A 20078-nucleotide genomic window follows, 5' to 3' on the forward strand; every position below is an offset into this window, starting at 1 on the left:
ATTATGTGTTTAAAAAGTCCCAAATTTTGTTGTGCATATTATACGTCACCGCAAATAATCTGATAAAAAAATTCTCATCTGAAAAGTTTCAAGCGAAGTTGCGAAGGAATTGCTGTTTATGATTTATGAAAGAAATAACAGATTGAGCTGAAACCCTTCAGTCTCATTCTCTGCCTCACTTTTGGACAATGCCCAGCTCTTTACCATGAGCCAACCAAGTGGCCTCACTCAAGTTATCCTCCAATCATCGATAGACACAAACTACAGGCCACTCACCCTCTCTTACATTTACTTTACACAACTCGACTGACAGTAGAGAAATAAGCCGAGGCTAAGCAAAGGAAGTTAGTTCCTTGGGGGGTATCCGAATTCCGGGTGAAATTAGGTCCTCCGCATAAGAAATCAAATTCGTGTGTTAAATATATTCATATGTCGTCATTTTTTGTCATAATTTTCGTAAATTGTAAAATACTTTGAATTTTGCTTGCGTCGTAGAGCTATTTTTGATTACCTGTTGCGTTTTATTAACAAGATTGCTCTAAACGCATTAACAGGGTGGCGACAGATCAGGGAAAAGTCAGGGAACTTGATTAATCAGGGAAAAGTCAGGGAAATATCAGGGAATTTTGAAAAAATAACAAAAAATCGGGGAAAATTGATTTTATGAAGAAAAAAAATTTTTTTTGCTTTACAAAATTAAGTAGTCAAATTCCCTATGCAGTTTTTGCCAATTATCTGTTCAAAAAAAAAAAGTGAAATTAATGAGGTGCGATTATACACTGCCGCATATTTGTGCATCTTTTTTCCTCAACCTCAAAGTATTGCATCTTACTTATTATCCACAGGATGAACTTCCTAAGATTGCTTCTGTGTCTGTAAAGTTGTTTATTTTACCTAGCTTGAAATTTCCTTTTACGCTTTCAATGCTTCGTAAAATAAACAACCATACAGGCAAAGAGGAAGTCTTCATTAATGCCTTAGCTCCTTTGCCTTTATTCCATTGTCTCGAAGTAATTAGCGTACTTTAATCACGATTTCAAGAAGAAATCTTTGCTTTTTGAATTAATACTATAAAAGCTTAAAAGTTATTACTTCTTCGCGTTTTTAATTTAATTGCTAAAATTGCTTTTTTTAATTGCTTTTTTTTCCTTGCATTTCAAAGTTGTTTGTTACAAAAGCAATCTAAGATTTTTTTCGTTACATACTGAAATCATTTGAAATAGAGTTAACTTGTGTACTTAAGTAAATATCTTTATTTTTTAGCCTACTTTCCCAGTAAAAGTCAGAAAAAGAAGAAAAAAGCATGAAAGAAGGCTTAATGCATCTTAAAAATATCCCGAAAAACAAAAAAAAAACTCAAAAATAAATAAAATAATTAAATAAATATCGAAAAATTAAAAATTGGAAAGTAGAGTATTGAGATGGGGAAAAATGTCTGTCTGTCGGTCGGTCTGTCTGTCTGTCTGTCGGTCTGTCTGTCTCTCCCCCCCTAATAACTTTTGAATGAATAGTCCGATTCGAACAAACCTTTTTTTGTTCGAAAGATCTCGGCGAGGACACCTCATTCCCATATTTCACTTTTTGATTTGAACTATTTTTTGTTCAATTTTGAACAGTTCAAAAAAACTTAACATTAGCGCCTACGGGGAAATTCAAGGCAATTCCGAACTGTGAATTTGCTTCAAACAAACTTTGTAGGAAAAAGCTTTTGATGAAAAACTTGTATAAAAAATATCTTTTTGATTTGAACAATTTTCCGTTCAATTTTGAACTGTTCAAATCCCTTAACATTAGCGCCTACGGGGAAACTGAAAGTCAATGTAGATTCCGTACTTGAAGGCGGATTTACTAAAAACAAATTTTGTTAGAAATAGCTCTTGACGCCACAAATTCCAGACTCCGACTCCGAGAATTTGGAGGCACCTGACTCCGACTCCGATTCCTGTGCCCGACAATTAATTGGACTCCGACTCCCCGACTTCAACTCTGACTTCGTAGCTTTGGCAAAAATTTATGGACAAATGACTAACTCCGATTCTTGGATATTCGTCTCCGACTCCTTTATCTCAAAATGAGATTGACTCCGACTTTGACTTTAACTGTGAAATACTTATTGTTGATATGACTTGTTTTTATTTTCACGCTAAAGTTTAAATTTAGGTATTCAGTTACCGGCGAATCAACTCGAAGTCATTTATGTTTCTACATAAGATATGCGCAGACGATTTTTTTTTTTTTTTTGACAAAGAAAATTATTTCTTTAAGTTGACATTTTTTTTTTAGTAATTGCATTAATTCATTTTAAAAAATGTTTTTGGCAACAGGGCAAAAAGAAACGATTTTTTTTTTTTTTTTTGATATGATGTATTTATTTTAATGAGCTTATTAATTTTACTTATTAATTTTTCATTTTGAAAGCTATTAAAGATTTTTTTTAATCTAAAAAAGTGTATTAGCTGCTTTGTTTAAAAGTTGCTGCTATTTTATTTGTTCGTGTTTTTTTTTTTTTTTTTTTTTTTTTTTTTGATGAGTGAGGAATATTTATTCCTAGAAATCAGCTTAAAGTATTTTAAAAGTATGTTTGAAAAAATTTGCAATTTTAGCTATTTTTGAGAATATTGATCAGGTACTAGAAAGTAGTATGGGTATACGGGAAAGTAGGCTCGTCTAGTTCTAGTCAGAACTTCTTGTTTATTGTTAAAATGCTGTATTCATTCATTAAAACCTATGTTCTTGATTGGAGAAAATCTCTCTATGAATGAATGTCAAATGGTTTCATCTGTTTTGCATAAATATGTCAATTAGTTATATAAGGATACCTACATTACATCTATTCTTTCACTATTACTTGGTATTCTTGCAACAATTATTCTACTGTTTGAAAACTTATTTCAAAATAATTTCAATTACTTTTTAGTTCTACCATAAGTACACATATGTTTTTAAGAGTAATTTTAATAGTTTCATAAAATTCTTATGCTAATTGGTTTCTGGAAGTTAATTTTTTTTTTTTAATTTTCTATATTCTTTCCATGTAGAAAAATTTAATATACTGTTTTGTATGGTTTTTTCCCCAAAAAAATTGACTTGATATGTTTTTATTTAAAACTATTTTATTAAAAAAGTAGCATCTTTTAAAAATATATCTTTAGTTCAACAACGTTTCACAACTTAAAACGTTTAAAATACTGCATTTTATACAAACATACAATGGATTTCAAGTAGAGCAAAGAAAGAAAACCATTATCATTGGTAACGTAAATCTTGGGAATTTGGTGAACTTAATCAGGGAAATCAGGGAAAAGTCAGGGAACTTTTTTTCACAGTTCCTGTCGCCACCCTAAATAAGTTTCATCCTTTGATAGTTTAGTTTGTGAAGTAAAAGCTGTTATGATGTTTAAACATGGCGAATCAAAGCAAACACCATAAACATACCAGGGTGTCTACCTTCCTGGAAAACATGGAAAACCTGGAAATGTCAGGGAAATTAATTTTTGTATGCAGAAAACCTGGAAAAAAAATTTCATTATAACCAGTTTCAAAAGATTTGTTTTCCTTGTTTGCAGTTTAGTAAAACAAATTTGGTCAGAAATTCATGCAACTTGAAATTACTAAAAGAAAATATTTCTTTGTTTATAAATCAGTTCTTCAACTTCACATTTGTTCTCTAGTTTTGCACACTCCCGTTTCGCTTGAGGGTTGAGCAGTTTACACCCACTAACAATGGTAGTGAGATAGCTTCTGCAACCACTAATGAAAAACTATTTAGTTTTTCCATACCAGTTATAGATAAGCTCTTCAAAGTAAGGGTAATCTAGTTTATAAATTATTGTTCAATTTCAGTATTACTTTAGGTATTTGTGTAATTCTTTATCTCTCTGTAGAGATGTATTTGTTAATTTATGTTTGAATGCTTTAAAACAATTCTTTTTGAATCAGAGCCAAGCAAACTAAAAATGTCATCAAAGAAAAGTGTTTTTCCACTGAAATTTTGTTCAATTCGGTGGGTAGAGATCTCAGCTGTTGCACAAAGGGCTTTAGACATTTTGCCACATTTAAAAGTTATTGTTCAAAGGGCAGAGGTTGCAAATGTTGAACTGAATACAAATACCTATTGCACAGTAAAATCGATGTTGAAGTGCAGTGAACTTTTGGAAGAAAAGATGGGTTTCTTTATTTTGATGGCATCAGAATTGCAAGATTTTTTAATAAGGTTCCAAGCGGGTAAACCAATGGCCCCTTCCTGTGTGAAGAGATGTATTTGATGTTTAGCAATTTAATGAAGCAATTTCTTGAAAGTTATCAAAGTTTCCCAAGAAACAAAGTCTATTTTAGGGAGGGATGGATGGATGTAATAGTTTGAAATTTGCGTTAAACAGTGATATAAAAGTAACTTGTGTAAAATGTACCTAATCACAGCCAACCATTAAAAAAATAGCAAAAGTAGCTAAACTAATCTTTAAAAAAGCACCTGGAAAAATTTTGTTTCGGGTATGGAAAACTTGGAAAAGTTAGGGAAGTTGAAATTTTTATTTGAGTAGACACCCTGACATACAGCAAGCCATCATGGCAGCCAGCTATACTTCCATCCCCTTGCAGACAAAACAAAAGATGCAAATTAAACGTCATCCACTCCAGAGCTCATCGTTGACGTACATAATGCTTGTGTGATAAGAACTGCACACTACTCTATTGCTGGGAAACATTCACAATAAAAATTGCTGTGGATTATACAAGGTTTTTTTTTCTACTTTGAGGGGAAAGACCGCTGCGAATAATACGCCACTGAGGATTATATAAAGAAAAATACGGTACTGTAAACAAAATTGTAACTGTTCCGATTTTTGTATTTATTAAGATTTTAAAGTTTAATTTTTTATTTCAAAGTTGTTCTAACTTTTGTGTTGTACAAATTATATATGAAATTTTAATGTCTTCTTCAATAAAATCCTTTCTCTGAAAAAAAGTTTGCATATTTCGTTGATATCCTTGATTGTGTGTATTTTGAGCAGATATTTCAACACACTGGATGTTTAAAATAGTGTTTCCGCATGCCTGTGTTTTTCACATTTAAGTTTGTTAATTTAATTGTATAATATAAATTTTATAGCTAATTATTTTTATTTTAATGTCTTTTCAACATGTGATGGAATTAATACGAGATTATTGCCTTGTTTTTCAGAACTGTAACATCCATCCCCCTATTTTATCATTTTGCCATATAACCGTTTTTTTTTTAATGATTTGTTCTTTCAAAATACTGGTGAAGTAAGTGTCATTAATAAGTTTTGACATATATTTGCATGCAAAAGTAATTTAAATTTCATATTTAATAATAAAGTTTTTTTGACTTCCTTGTAATTTAAATGTTACAACAAGTACTAAATCTGATGTAATAAAATATAATAATTAATCTGATGCTACAATTTCTATCAGTACTTTGTTCGATCATGTCTTAGTTCAGTAATCTTTTACTTTGCTCCTAAATACTTATTTGAACATGTAAAGGCATTGTTCTGCTGATTGTAATTGTGAAATCGTATTTTTCAGTACTTAATGAAATATGGACCAGACTATGAACTTCAAATTTGCCCTAGAACAATGCCAAATCGAAACTCAACAGAACATTTAAAATCAATTACTGATACTGTTTTAAGTAAGTCTTTCAATTATCCGCAAAATATTCATTATTGAAATATGGTGTATTCAGGGAATGAAAAAACTTATCCAAAACTTAACAACTCAAAACTTGAGTACTTAGTTAATTTGAAGTCATTTTGTATTTTGAATAAATGTTTTTAAAGGGCTATGTGTAGTGTGTACATATACAGTAAAACTTGAATACAACATTTCTTAGGAGGACAAATACAGTTATCACTGTATTGAGTGGTGTCATTACATCAAGGCACAATAATTTAAAAAGATAATTTATTACTGGATAAATGTGTTTGACACAATAATATTTTCCATAAAATTAGAACCGTAGCAAATGCAAAGTGGGCAGCAATATCTTGTAATCCATTCTTCACAAGTTGCAGGAAAAAGGTATGGAATTCAACATTATAAATATATATTTGTGTGGCTATGCTAAATTTTCATTAAAAATGATACTAATAATTAAAATAGTTTAAATCAAGTTTATTTTAGAAATTCACTTAATAGCTTGCAACAAGATCACATGTTGAAGTGTCAAATATGCAAATTTCTGCAAATATATCAATCTTTAACACTTTCTCATTCTATATTCTTTTCCTTTTAATTTTTTCAATCATACTTAGTTGTTGTTAGCAGCTCATTTGAATTGCTCAAACAACTCTTCACCCTCAAAATGTGTACTGTATTACTTCCTTTTATATACACTGCTTGACAATTGCTAAGGAACAAGTGATTTATGCAAGTGGCTCAGATAGCTGGCCAATGGAAATAAATTCAAGTTCAGATGGCATGGTAGAATAGTGCTGGATGTTGAAAAGGTTTTTTCTCTGAAATACTGTTTGGTTATTGAAGTATTTAAAAGTAAAATATCAGCATGACATCATTTGAGTACTTATGATCGTGGATGAGCAGTTGGATGACTGTAAAGCTGTCAAAGTGTCACCACTGTAGCTGCTGCAATGGGTGTATCAAAAAGTGTCATCTCGCGATTAAAGAAGGCCGCTGAAGGTTGAATTGCTTTACAAAAGCATGCCGGGGGTCGTTGCAGGAACACCATTCTTTCAGAGGATCGCTATGTAGACCTTGTGGCAAAAAGGAACAGAAATTTCACTCCTGGACAGATAGCTGCAAATCTTGTAACCGCTACTGGTATGCATGTTTCTGCAAGAACTATCTCACGCCGATTAAATAATGTTGGTTTGTATTCATGGAAGCCCGAACGTTGCATCTCACTTCAACAACACCATCGTCAAGAGAGATTATTTTTCAAATCTGGCTTCAATTTAGCAATATTTACAGAGTTATGTATTGAATTTTTGTAACAATATTGCTGATATTGGGAAAGTTAACTCTGTAAAACACTTTTTTGCATCGTTTCGCAACAAACTAAGCAAGAAAATTTTAGTTAAGTGTTTCTTTGTTTGTTTAGTTATGCATTATTCAATAGATATAAAAGGAAGTAGTCATCATCATTCCACATCAGTTTTTTTGTTAACATTTTAATGAAATATATAGACTGGTGCCTTAGGCTTTTCTACTGTAGTCATTTGACTAGTCATTTTTTAAATAAATGTAACCTTTTAGCATTTTCAAACATAATTTTATTCTGTGAGCTATTTACCAGATTAAAAATATTATTTAACAGCTTCTTTTTATTCAGTGTTAATTCATCATACTTTTGTGATCTTGTAAATTTGTTGGACATAATTAAAAAAGTTACTTGCACTTGAACTCTTTTAATATTGACCGAAAATAGGATAAATTCTTCTTCACAAATAGCCAACATTCTGGTAGGAACTAATAGATGTAAGCTCTGAAAGCTTAGTGCAAGCTGATTTGCAACTTATTGAGGTGTAATTAATGTAAACCATATGTCTGCACAGTTTTACCCCTCTCAAAATAAAACATCCTAGGTAACAGTTTTTTATTTTATTTATTTATTTGTAGCCAGAAATTGATTTTGTGTCGTAAATAAGCTTTTTCTACTAGTCAGAACATTAGTTAGAAAATATTGAGAATCGGTTGCAATATTAATGCTTGCCAATTTCAGGGCTTAGATTTGATAATGGAAGAATCTGTAAGCAACAATTGTAGTCATTTCTTATCTCACGGGATTGTGTTAGACTATTTAACTATGAATATATTCTTATTGTTTGATCAGAGTTAGTCCATTCCTTCAAGACCCTTCCTTTCTTTTTTGAAAGGCTCTTCAAAGTCCTGCGTTTTGGTGCTAGCTTCTTCAAAACCCCTTCTTTTTTACTTTAAGACTGCATAATCATCTTTTTGTTGTCCGTTTTCATGTCCATAATTAATAAACACTACTAAAAGATTGATGCCATCAAGGGCATGCCCGGGGGGGGGGGGGGGGGGAGAAGAGGCACCTCTTGACTTAGTACCGAGCCTGAAGGGGGCTCAAGATTTTTAAAATGAGGGGTGAAATATATGAAGGGTCGTAGGGGGGTAAACAATATGGGAGGACTGCAAAAGTCGTTTGTGACAGACCCCAAAATTTCTGTGCATGCCCCTGGGTGCCATTGCCTTGAGAGACTGGATTTCTTTATTTATTTACAGATAAGACTACACAAGAAATATTTACAGCACATAGAGAAGAAATAATACCCTGGGCTTTGTTAGGAATAGAACCCACCACCTCCAGCACATGAACCAAAGCTTCTACTACAGAGGCCCCATAATCATCTTCTATGACAATTATTTTAGAAATATTGATTTTCATGTTCTTTCAATTTAACAAATATTACATTCTACATTCCATATTTTCACTAAATTGGGGATTTATCTCTTACACTGACTTTCAGGAAGCAGATCTTCTATTATTGCAAACTCTTCATGTTCAAATTCTGGAAGCTTAATTTTTAACTCCAGCTCTAATCTTATATGCATTTAACTCATTTTCGTTTTAAACAGTAGAATAGATAGCATGTCAGTCGATCTAAGCTTTCAAATGGTATATTCTTATCAAGTAGAAAGAATGAGGGAAAATCGTTCCAGCCAACATGTGCTAATGTTTAAGTTTCTCATTAAATTGCCTCTTTAAAATATTTATAAGGAAAAAAGTTAAATAATTACCCCATTTCACACATAATAATTTTTAGCATAAATGTGAATTATTTATTGTATTGATAATCATATTGTCTAATGCATTAGTCATAAATAGCAACACCCACAGGTCAGTCAGGATCTAAAATCCAAAGAGTTTCGAGATCTGGATTGGTGTAGTCTTAAGTGTTCTAGATTTGGGGTTCTATAATGCATGAATAAACGTGATATCCAAATTGTTTACAAGATTCTCAACCTTTTAAGAATGTCTAAAAAGCATGTAGCTTTTAAACATTTTATCATTTTGTTTCTTTTTTTTTTTCATTTTTGAGCATAATATAATAACTTTCAATATATTAAAATGACAAAAATCTTCCTTTTATGCTCTAATAACAATAGAAAACGAGATTTCTTGCATATATATTTCCTCTAGTGTTGAAAGTATATTAACAAAATTGGAAAAATGGGATTTTTTTTTTTTAAGACTCCTTGTTGAATTTGAATGCTAAAACATCATGATAGCTTGAAATTGAACAATATGACTGGTCATTTAAACTACATAGTTGTCAAAAGTTACCCTCAATCCTAAGTTAATAAATTATTTTTGATACAAAAATGTTTTAGATTATGATTCTGAATCTGTTGATCAATTTTAATGTCATTGTTATTTGATTTGTCATTAATATTTATCTGATGAAATTCTTTATCTTATAGGAAATTTAGATTTTATACAAGGCCCATCAGAAAGTTCTACATAAAAAAGTCTTCCATATCTGTATGCTTAGTTCTTTGTGGGTATTTTTTAATATTTTAACTTATGAATTTTACATGCAATAAAATTTTTCTTTATTGCAGAATTTTTCTTGTAAGATAGTTTGGTGAAAATTTGATCTTAATATTCCTATGCAATTTTAAGCCTTTGACTTTCTTCTGTTGATAAAATTCACCAAACATGTAATTGCGTTGAAGCATGCAGAGTCATTTGTACAGTGATATAATTTATGTATTTATTCTTGTATTTTATCATTCAGCTGTTTTGTTGCCGACTCAAGTGTTCCATTTTACGTTTTTAGTGTGTTGTTTGTTTTTGTTATATATTTTATGTCCATTTTGTTAATATATTTGATGCTGTTTATTAAAAATTATGTATGTACAAAATAATATGATTACTAATGCTCAATATGAATTTGTTTGCATTCTTTTTTTTTTGTTCGGTCACATGTAGTTAGTATGAATTTATACTGGTTTGACTCTAAGTTATCTCTTGGTATTTTATTGAATGTTTGTAAAATGTATTCATCTATATTTAGACAAGTTAGAAATGATAAGTAATTAAAATATGGTTTACAGAACTTGACTTCTGATTAAAATCAATTTGCAAAAAAATATTTTATTTTACAATAAGAATGCTGTGATCTAACTAATTTTTCTCTTTTGTTGTGACTACACAACATATAAAGAAGTTTAGCAATGCCACAAAAGCTTAAGTTTTCAAGTATGAAATATTTTTCTTTGTTGTTATTAGAACACAACATATATGCCTAATGCTTTGTGTTTCAAATAATAATGCATACATTTGTTCATTTGAAATGGCCATAGGTATCAAAATAGAAAAAGGAAGATTTAAAAAAAAAAAAAGAATGAGCTTTACGACAGTAACATTTGATATATTTTGAAGAAACACTTTCTACTTTGCTGAATCATTGCCATTTTTTTTTCTTCTTCTTTTTTCCTCTCTCTCTAAAATCTTATTGGAAACCAAAAGCTTTTTCCTTTGCAGTAAGAAGTAGATAGCTAGCTGCTGTTGAAAAACTGACACACAGATCCAGGGGCAGATACAGACTAACAATGTAGAAAGCAGTCATGTTCATTTTTTGGGGGGTTTGGGTGCACAAAATTTCTTAAGCTGTTTGGGTGTCTGAAAAAAGCACCAAATTGGGTAGAAATGAGGCGCCTAGAAGAGCATAAACTTTATTAAAAATTACTGAAAACGCTTACGTTTATTCATAAAGTATTTGAGCAAAATATGTGTAATATATTTGGATGATATTCAACATCCATCCATTTTGCATGCAGAAAAATATACTTGATTTAAAATAATGCCTGGTTGAAAAAAGGATATGTGGTGCCGTTCACAAAAAGATGGCTATGAAAATATATATATATATATATATATATATATATATATATATATATAATTCTTTTTCTTAACTAGTTTTTATAGGTTTATTTTTTACATAATGAATTCTAATAAACTGCTCAAATGCGGTGAACCTTAATGCGGAACTTCTTTCCATCACATAATATTGCCGCCAGTTTAGAGTTAGTCATGACCTCCGTGACATTTCCCCTGTATCCGCACCTGCACAGATTAGCAACTTGATATTTAGAGAACTAATTTCAGCTGATTGTTGACGCCAATTTCAAAATATTTTGAACATTACTGTGCATAAAATTTTGCTTGTCACTTATAGTAGTTCAACTTTAGTTGAAACATTTATCTAAGTTGAAATATCTGTTTAATATTTACTTCTCAGTTTTCTGAGTACTCTGATCAAAACTAATGAAAAAATATGATCTCCTTTAGCAGTGTTAATATTTTCTTATTATAGAGTTGATTTTATTTGTTTAACTTTGTTATTTTTAATAGCTATTGTTTCTATTTTGTTTCCTTTTATATTTGATATGATTTTTTTTTCTTAAATAAATATTTAATATGTAACAAAAACTAATGTTTGATTTGTATTTGAAACACTTATAAGGACACGTTTCCCCAGGATCAAATCTCCTACAGACTCGAATGAAGTCTCCTTGAATGAAGGATACGTGATACTTTTATGCATTGTTAGTTTTTCTTTGAAATATTTTATTCTAATTTTAAAATTTAAAATTTGGTATTGCATTTTGATGGGATAAAGACTGTACTAAACTTGCGACATGAAGTCGTATAGTTCCATTGACTGAAACAAAAGTTATAAACTAAAACGAAAAAGGGGATGAACTATCAGTCTGGGGACAGTTGATCTCTTTTCCACTGTCCTCTACTAAAATGTTATTTAAAATCTATAACTATTAAAAGCTTATTCAATAAGACTGATAAGTGTGTTTACAGTAAGACTAATAAGTTATTTATTTACGTTTTAAATGCTTTATTTGTTTTGTGTGAGTCTCCTTATGTGTACTTTGAAGTAGCTAGCATGTTCCAATATCTTTTTTCATATTTTTTTTTGTGTTCATGTGTTTGTAATATAGAATGCAAAACTCTGTTGTCTTCCAAAATTGTTGTAGTTTCTACAACGTATTTACTGTAACATATCCTTTATTCACCAACAAATCTGTAACAAATATTGATTTTTTGTATATTTTAAAGATTGAAATAGTTATGTAATATTAATGCATATTGTGAGGAGCTTTAGAAATGACTCTTTAACTTTTTTTTTTTTTTTTCATTTTACATAACCATAGTCTGGCATTGAAATACCATTTATATGCACAAAAAGCAATAAAATTTAATACAAAATGTGACAGCACTTTTAGCGCTGAGGAAACAAACAGTATGCCACAACCTATGCTGCCCATTATATACATACATGCTTTTACTAAAATGCTGTTAAGTCTCATTTGAGTCCCCCTCCTTCATGTGTGTGTGTGTGTATCAAGATAAATAATTTTTGTTACATATTTAATCTCTACATAGTATAAAATGAAGTCTCCAAAAAGCGTCTGTGTGTTTCAACTCGCAAAACTCGAGAACTACCCGGCCAATTTCGCTGAATTTTTCACAGTTTGTTCCTTTAAGTCCTGAAAAGGTTTGCAGATCAGTTGGAAAAAAAAAAAAAAAAAAAAACAATAAATAGTTTACTTCTTTTATCCAACCTATGATGATTTTCTCACAAATATTTATTTATTTTTCTTTTAATTAAAAATGCATGTCATTGCCGGAATTTGAGGTATTAAAAATATGTGTAAGTCAACATTTTGTTTTATCGAATTTGCGGTGAAAAAAATTAAGGTCTTTTAATGAACTCAAGAGGCCATACAATTTTAGAGAATTGTGTTTTCTAATTTACAATAAATGACCGACTTTCAACTTATCTGTAGCATTCATTTATACTTAGTTTTATTGCCAGCATTTAATTTTAACACTAAATTAAAAGACGTTCAAAATGTAAAGTTTGTTAGCTCATTGCCTTTTGTTTCTTAGCTTATTTGATAGTTCAAAAGTAATTTATAATACATTTGTGTCTTTTATGAGTTTGTTTTATGTTTATCTGGGAAGAATAACTACTGTTGCAGTGTTGTTTTCATTTTATAATACATTTTTTTCACTTAGAAAGAATAGCATTGTAACCTTTCTTAAATCATGGGATATTTTCTGTATAGTCAAAAAGAAAAAAAAATCAAAAATTGAAGTGAAAAAAAATCCCAATCTAAAAATTACTCTCAAGTATTTTACTTCATTTTCTTGTTGAAAACTGAATAGATTTATACCTGTTTTTTTTTTTTTTTTTTTACTCACCTGAGCACGAAAAACTAAGTCTGTATTAATATATTGGTTTAATTTTTATCTGCTTCAAATCAATTTTGCCATTTTTACCCAATATGTGTACTATTAAAATCTATGCACGTTTGTCTGTAACCCTATTTCCTCTAAACTTGCAATGTCTACCAAGTCAATGGTACCATTGGATGCAAGACATTAAGGGAAAGCCATTCTGACCTGCCTCACCCCTCTAAACCTTAAGGGGCTGGACATCCAGAAGTGAAAGCATTAAAACCATCATATTATTACCCGCCACAGGTAGCATTTGAGCCACCGCAGGTCGTGAAGTGAAGTTGGCGAATGAAGTGAGCAAGGGGTGGACCCCCTAGTGTTGGCAATAAAAGCTTATAAACTCAGTAGAGAGTACTTGAATAGTCTCCCATCAGCCCCTCATTAAAATGTTTTTTCTTCAAAACCAATTCGAAAGATCCCCCTCCCCCATTTATCTTAATGCAAACTATTATTTTTGGTTTCTCTGATGATATTTTTAACACTAAAAAATTCTGTTTGAGCAAAGAAAATAATATTGATTTTGACTTGAGGCTTTGTGAGACATTCAAGTTACTTATTTTGAGCTAGAAATGATTGTGATCTTGTGTATGTGTGATCCTCTCCTCACAGAGAAAACTATTGACTGTGAATGACAATTGTAAAAACGATTGTAGGTAACCTTAAAAATCTCAAAGCCTTACTTTGTGAATGTGTTAGCAAGGAACAAAAGGTAGTCATAGTAGTGAGGTTCAACACCTAAATGCAATTTTCTTGAGTGGAATAAAATCTTTATTGCATTAAAAAAAACTGAATAAACTCCTGATTATCTGTGGGTCTTTTCACAATTTTTTTTTTTTAACTTATGATTATGTTTAGTGTTCGCTTTTAGATTTTACATATATATATTTTTATATTCAATGTGAGTATATGAAATGTAGCAATGTTTCTAGCTATAATTTAAATGTATGTTTGAGTGTTATTAATATTTTTAGCTATTGTCTACACTAAGTACAGTTTTCTACCTATTATTCAGATTATCTGTGGTTTTCGCCTTATCCGAGATTTCTGTGCCTCGCTATTCGGTGGATAATCAGGAGTTTACTGTACTTATTTCCTTTTGAAATCATGCTGTTTGATTGCTGTCACCATCTATTTTGTTATCTTTTTCCAGGGCCTTTTTTATAATTTTTATTGCTTTTCTTTTGATGGCAGTGGTGCCCAACCTACGACTTTCAAGTAACATTCAGCCCACGAAGCTGATCAGTGTGGCCTGTTTTTTTTTCCAATGCTAAAAATCGAAAAGCACAATTAATGACAATGTTACAAATTTGGAGCCAAACATTCAGAAATTGGTTTCTGAAAAAGATTCAATTAAATATAAGAAGCATCCAATAATAACAACAACAATTATTGGTTTTTAATTTTCTTTCCTTTTTTAATATTTTCCATGTTATTTAGAAAAATTTCAAATATTTTAAAATTTTATGCGTAGTCTGGCCCGCGAAAAGAATTTTTATATGAGGTGAGGCCCTCGGGTTGGAAAAGTTGAGGCACCGCTTGTTGATCAATTTTAGTTTGAAAACTTCAGTTTTTTTGCAGTAATTTGTTAATGGGCACTGTGAGTGGTCATTCTTAAATACATAATTAAATATTTTTAACCCTCAAGTAATCGCATTTTGGTCTTTTCCTCGCCCATTGTTATATATTTTGCTCTATCCTACCATCCCTTACATTGATAATGGGGCCCATCTGTGTAGCTGACCTTTAGTAATCCCCCAACCCTCACACAGAATTCTGAAAATTTATTTCGGTATTTCAAGGTTGCATAGCTTTTGGAAATGTATGTCGGTCATTTAGAGCAATTGCGCGACAACCTAGTTAAGTCCCTGATAGTAACTTTCAGTGTACACTGTAACTATTGTTCTTCATTACATACTTTTGTATAGTAAATTGTATATTCTATTAGCTGAAGCAAACCCTAAAAGAAGTTATTCAAAATTCTTTTTCGTCTCATAGATCACTAGGGCAGGGAAAAGACCAAAACACGAGCACTAACGTAAAAAAGAGATGCAACTACACCCAGATTAATAATGCAGCATAAATGCACTAATTATGGTTATTTTTCTCCAGTAGTTGTGCTGAATGTTTCTACTTCAAGGAAAGTGCTTAGAGCTTTTTTTTTCTTTTTAAGTTTCAAATATGAATAACAACAAAATTTAACTATTTTGAAAGGGGAAGACAAACAAGTTTTCTTTAACTCATTTGGCTGTGTCCACTCCTAACTCTACATGCACGTAGCAAGTTTCAAAGTTGCCTGTCTATGCTATTCCCATATTTTACATTTGTTCTATCGGTTCAGGCATAGTTAGTAATTTTCATCTTTTTATTTAGTTTTTCCCCCTGAAAAACTTTTAATTGTTAATTTTCATTCCTTATAAGAGGAGTTAAAAAATTTAATTGTAGACTTAAGTATTTTGGAGAAAATGTGTAGCAGTGACTATCATTCAAAATGTTCTTAGCATGTTTATTGACCCCTGTGTACTAAATGCATATTTCATGCATATAAACTTGAAAATAAGGCACTCTGCTCAACGTCCTCTATTAGGAAAGTCGAGAAAAGTGATGTTGCATTGATGACAAAATTGTATTTTCGGTAACACGTTATGCATTTCTAGAGGTGTCAATGAAAATACCCCACCCCCTCCTCAATTTTTCATTCCGGGGCCCTCTTGTTACGTCATACAATGGGCACATCCTTTCATTTTGGGTTTAGAAATGGATATATAATGGCGAGTTTTAACTGATGGTTTTTTCATTAGGGACCCCTTGCTGACATACCGTTAGCTTTTCATATGTGCTATGCAAAAATATTTGAATTATCTTCCAATATTTTTCTATGAAGTTTTAATTCATGTTTGTCTCACTCCCAAAATTATTACACTCATCACATTGATTTATCTACATAAAATCTAGTGATTGCTTTAGAAAAATTTCTAATAACATATTTTTAAAAATCATTGTTCTTAGCATTAAATAATATTAAGGTAAACAAAAGAAACCTACTCACAGTTGAAATTGTGGGCTCTTGTGTGGCTTTGAAGTGCACAAAATATGAACCTTTAATCAAAAAAAAAATCATTAAACTACAGCTACAAAAAAGTCAAATCTAATAAGTGTTGCTTTTTTCTTCTTCTTAAAGAGTACCTGTTTTCATGAATTAATCGATAAATTCTAGAAATATAAAATCAAAAACTATTTTTACTCAGACTGCAAATAGTGGAAAAGTTATTAAAATTTCTATATGTGACATAGAAAAAAACCCAGCTCCAATCTGGTGCTAATTTTGAACACACCAGGCTCAAAAGTTTCGTCATCACTAGTTTAGAGTAATGAAAATAAAGACAGTAAAGGGGGGGGGGGGGGATTCTCCCTAGAAAAGGAGAGTTAAGAAAGTGATCTGTAGCTTAGTACTATAAATTATTTTCTTGTAATATGCTACACCTATATCATATGCTACTATGTAGTTAAGAAATGTGAAGTGTTGTTTATGTGTAAATATAACTCTCGAATGAATACAGAGTCTGTGCCTTGTATTTTAATGGGAATAAGTGAATCAGTTATGAAATAACTCAATATGTGTAATTTGTATGTTGTGATGTGTGGGTTCTTTACAAGTATTAACTGTGAACAATGCCTATATTCCTTTTTACATTTACACGTGTGTGGTTTTTTGTGACAGTGCATTGTGGAAAACACTTTGTTTTATTCCTTCAATGTTCATATACTCTAGTTATATTTTTCAGGCTTTTTTGCCTGACCGCATTGGAAACTTGGTGTAGAATCAAGATTTCCTTTGCATGTTGTTACTTACAAATGTTAATAAAATAATCAAACAAAAATTATGCTTAGTAATTTATCTTATTTGGAACACTGTAAAAAAATGGGTTTTGTACGCAATTCCATTGACAGACGTCTAACCACCTAAATCAGCTAGCTGTCGCTATGTAACATTCGTAACAGCCAGCGGCATCTTTTGAAAAAGCACCAAACTAATTTTTAATAGGAACTTCTAAAAGTGAAATTGTGCTCAATGGTCAATTTTTTTTCTGCAGCTGAATAGAAAAAAAGGCATGGAAGTTATTGGAATTCCAGTGTATTTCTGAAACACAATCATCTCTGCTTACAACATGCGACTGAATTTGCTTGGTATTGAAGCCCAAATTTAAATAAAACTACACCTGTTTCAGGTTTACATCCCTCTTGCAATGGAAAAAGGACTCTTAATAATCCCACTTTTTAAATTTCATTGGGCTTTAATAGCATCATCATAGATTTAAGAAACAAATCAAACAAAATGTGTAGAAAAATTGTTTTATTTTTGATTAAACAATATAAACGTTAGACTACACAAAGTAAATATGTAATTCAAAACAGTAAAATACTTTATGTTTAGGTATCAAATCTGGCACATATTTGGTCGAGATGAATGCTTTTATGGTTTTAAAAAATTAACAGCAACGACCACACATATTGTGATCAACAAAATCCAACAACATAAAACCATAGATGTAGTATAACTATATACACAACTCTGTAGCAGCAAATCAAGGGCCGCCAGCGGGAGGGGATTGGCGAATCTCGAACATAGACAGGCAAAAGTTGTTTGTGTCACATACAAAAAAAAAAAAAAAAAAACATCCTGCCCTTGTTGTTGCAGTTTGTTTTTAAAATTTTACAGTAAACATTCTCTAATTTAACTTTCACTCAGAATTTTTTTTTTTTTTTTAATATATAATTTACTCAGACACTTGCCAATTTACTGGATGGTCGCCTTTGCCCATGGAATTGGTTTCTCTTAGTACATCTAGTTGATATGTTGATACTACATCTAAGTATAGAACATTAAAAAGTCAACAAGATTTACATATATTAAACTCTTAATTCAAAACAGATCAGTCAATTTTTAAGGTGTGCAAACAAAATAAGTGTTACAGTAAAATACGTATAATAATGATATTTAAGATACTTTTTTTTTAGGACAGACTTAATATATATATATATATAAACTTGGGGAAAATTAATGTTTATGTGTAATAAATTACTATACTTTTTTAAAGTATTGCACCATTTAATGAGCTGTTTAAATATAAAGAATATATGAATTGAAGGTTACAAAAAAATTTAAGTCGTTGAGAGCTAAATGCAAACGACCTTCAAAGTACACTACATGAAACTAATAATTTAATTTTTTAGAACTACTAATCAATTTCCGAGTGGAGTTGATGAAAAATAATACTATTAAAATATTTCTCGTAAAAGACCCATACAACATTTGCACATCTTTTTTCAATAAGCAAGAAGGTTTTCAGTTAAAGATCTGTTAAGTTCAATATGCTTCCATTCATTTAGCTTTTTTTTTTTTTTTTTTTCAGTTCATATTTTTAAGAGCTGTTACAAAGTTTTAGTTGAATTCATATTTGAAAACAATTGATGAATCATGAAATTTTTTTTTGATTAGAAACATTACGATGTATTTTTTGTCTGTCCCATTAATAGTGAAGTTGTATGATAGGGGGGTCAAGGCCCAGACTGCACCACTGAAATTTTTAGGGGGGTTTTGAGGGGCATTTCTCTTGTTTTAGGGAGGAGGTGGCTCTTACTCTTTGGGGGGGGGAGCACCCCTGCATAAGTAGCAAATTTATGGCTATAAAGTAATAGTTTAATTCTTGTTTTTAGTGGAAAAATTCATAATAAACTTCATTCATAGTGAAATAAAACTTTCTTTTACAGAAGACGTTTTGAACATTGTAACGAAATGTCACAATGTTCAAAATAAATAAATAGGGGAATAAAATTCTATGAGAGAGCCTGAATAAAAAAGTAACTTCTTCCGAGATATTGGCTCAAATTGCGATATTGAAGCTTGTGTATTAGACTCATTCTTAAATGAAGATAAACTTAGATTTTTGCTCAAAATATTATTTTCAAGAATGTACTCCAACAGGGTATGTTGTGGCTCTAGCAAAAGCATTTAATAAAAGACCGAAAGTTACAAAGAAAGACTGGGAAAATTAATTCAAATATCTTGTGCTACGCAGAAAAAGCAAATCCATTTATATTCTAGGTTTATAAAACAGTATTGTTTACATGCAATATTCCAGACAACCCGGTTATCACATCCAAAAAATGCTTGATCTGCCACTATTTTTCGCTGATTATTATTGATTAATTTTTTTATAATCAAATCAAGGCTATAACAAAAGTTTCGTTGGGTCCTTTCAACTTAATTATGGCCCTTCCCTTATAAACAGGCATAACTGTATATGTTATTTTTTTTTTTTTAGTGCACATATTTTTTCTTTATTAATTTGATTCAAATCAAAATACTTAATGCTGGTGTATTACAATAAATGCAACATACTTAAAACATACATTTTTTGCATGTTACTCACATTTCCTTTAATACAAATGTGGATGAACTAAATTCTTTTAATCTCATTTCATATATGCTTTGAATTTAGCAGAGAACTTTTTTGATTTTCTTCGATATATTTCTCTTTTTCTCATAATTTGATATTTCTTTTTTGAACTCGGCTATATATCTGTGTATGTGGAAAAATATATGAATATATCATAACCATATTTGGTATTTAATTCAATGTTTTTTTTTTTAATTTAAATTCTTGAAACTGATTTATGAAGAACCAAGTTCTATTTAAAATAAAAATACACAGTATTTGTTACGGAATATTCTTTACGAATGAAATTTCACTACCAAGCAGCAACTTACTGTGCCTTAGATCCATTCACGCATTACATTGAGGTAGCCTTT

General features: G+C 30.7%; 1 protein-coding gene across 1 annotated transcript in view; it reads left to right on the forward strand.

The window, feature by feature from the left end:
- LOC129219664 (histone deacetylase 8-like) overlaps positions 1-12885 on the forward strand; it is a 30107-nt gene extending 17222 nt beyond the window's left edge. Inside the window, exons 9-10 of the mRNA XM_054853941.1 lie at positions 5551-5656; positions 9427-12885. Coding sequence (XP_054709916.1) covers positions 5551-5656; positions 9427-9470 — 150 coding nt within the window. The 3' untranslated portion in view covers positions 9471-12885. The remainder of the gene's footprint in view (positions 1-5550; positions 5657-9426) is intronic.
- Positions 12886-20078: the final 7193 nt, after the last annotated feature.

Source organism: Uloborus diversus, chromosome 4 (assembly GCF_026930045.1).
Source record: "Uloborus diversus isolate 005 chromosome 4, Udiv.v.3.1, whole genome shotgun sequence".
Classification (NCBI taxonomy): Eukaryota; Metazoa; Arthropoda; class Arachnida; order Araneae; family Uloboridae; genus Uloborus; species Uloborus diversus.